Raw genomic sequence first — 1,734 nt, 5'->3', positions numbered from 1 at the left:
CGAGATAAGGCAGTCACCGCCCTGATGAGATCTGCTCTGAGGCGCCCAGCAGTGGAAATGGGAGCTTCCTTGGGGGCGCAGCCTGCCTCCCCCCACTCCCCCGGGGGTATAAATGGACGTTCCCACAAGGCGGTCAGTCTCTCGCTCTGGACCCGGCGTCCCGCTCGTCTCTGCATCCTCTGACCTCCGGTTCTGGGTGCTTGAGCCAGCGACCGGCCTTGCCTCCCTGCCCGCGGATCTGGGGACCGGTCCACCTCCACAGCCCCGAGGCAGCCTGCCACGGTCTCAGCCTCCAGCCGAGCTCGCCTTCCACCCGTCAGCCTCAGCTGCAGCCCGGGGGCCGGCCACGTCGCCTCTGCAAGATCTCCGTGTCAGCTGTGGTTCTCCTTAGTCGGAGGTTGTCGCTGGGGCCCTCGAGATGTCCTACACGCTTCCGCATCTAGAGAACGGCTGGCAGGTGGACCAGGCCATCCTTTCCGAGGACAACCGCATCGTCGTCATTCGCTTTGGACACGACTGGGATCCCACCTGCATGAGAATGGACGAGGTTCTCTATAGAATCGCCGAGAAGGTCCAGAGATTTGCCGTGATCTATCTGGTCGATATCACCGAGGTGCCTTGCTTCAACCAAATGTATGAGCTTTACGATCCCTGCACCGTCATGTTCTTCTACAGGAACAAACACATCCAGATCGATCTGGGCACTGGCGACAACAACAAGATCACCTGGGCCATCGACGACAAACAGGAGATGATCGACATCGTGGAGACGGTCTACCGAGGGGCGCGCAAGGGCCGGGGGCTCGTCGTGTCTCCGAAGGACTACTGCACCAAGCACAGATACTGACTCCTCCACGTGGCCTTGTGTCCTCAGCTCTCCTCCGACACACCGCCCTGAGGCTTTGCCAGGTCCACAGAAGGAATTCTCCAGGAACACGCCCTCTCCCTCGTGACCACTGGACAAAACTCAGTGTCAGAACACTGGACACAGTGATGCCTGTTGACCTTGGGTTTGCCTTGATTCCTGATGATAAACGTGGCCACCTCAGAGTCATCCTCTGAGGGCCATCCCCAAGGTGGCCAATCAGCATACTTGTGAATTTGTTTCCCAAATAAAGCATTTCATCTGTTTTCAAACCTCTTTGGACTCTTGTCACTCATTTATTCAAATAAACAACTGGGCAACTGCTCTCCTGTGCTGGAGGCCCGTGGGTGCAGTGCTTAAGACTAACAGGGCTAAACAAACAAACAAAAAGAGCACTTGCAACCCTCCAGCCACTCCTTGGAAACCCTAAGGGGCACTTCTACTCTGTCCTGTAAGGTCACTCACCACGAGTTGGAATCTACTCCACCGCAATGGACTTGAGTGTATTTTGTTTATTATTTTTTCAGTATTTGCTAGTCTCTGTTCAACTGGTAGTCAGCTTCCCCCATTCCAGGGAGGGGATACTCTGAATAATAAAACAAATAAGGCCCCAAAACAAAAATATCACATGGCACCTCAGGGAATTAGAATAGGAGGCCTCAATGGAGAATAACTGGATGACTGCTTTGTATCAAGCTGTCAGTAAAGGGCTCTCTGAGGGAAGGACATGTAATCACAGATACAAATGAACAAGAAGAGCCTTTCTGGAAGGGGAAGGAAAAAAAAAATCTAGTCCTAAGCCCTTGAGACTAGAGCAAGCAAGACTTTCCCTACCTGCTCACTCTTCCACCCCACTAGATTGTGAGCAC

General features: G+C 53.7%; 1 protein-coding gene across 1 annotated transcript; it reads left to right on the top strand.

Moving 5' to 3' along the window:
• The first annotated feature begins 418 nt into the window (after positions 1–418).
• On the top strand, positions 419–847 carry LOC100660511 (thioredoxin-like protein 4A). Its single transcript, XM_064283159.1, has one exon. It carries the CDS (start codon positions 419–421, stop codon positions 845–847), a length of 429 nt encoding a protein of 142 aa, XP_064139229.1.
• The last annotated feature ends 887 nt before the right edge of the window (positions 848–1,734 follow it).

The sequence above is a fragment of the Loxodonta africana genome, chromosome 3 (genome assembly GCF_030014295.1).
Source record: "Loxodonta africana isolate mLoxAfr1 chromosome 3, mLoxAfr1.hap2, whole genome shotgun sequence".
NCBI lineage: Eukaryota > Metazoa > Chordata > Mammalia > Proboscidea > Elephantidae > Loxodonta > Loxodonta africana.
This window is presented reverse-complemented; position numbering and strand designations above follow the sequence as displayed.

Excerpts from the sequence above, each read along its gene's own strand:
- LOC100660511 (XM_064283159.1), top strand. The coding sequence starts at position 419 with ATGTCCTACACGCTTCCGCATCTAGAGAACGGCTGGCAGGTGGACCAG.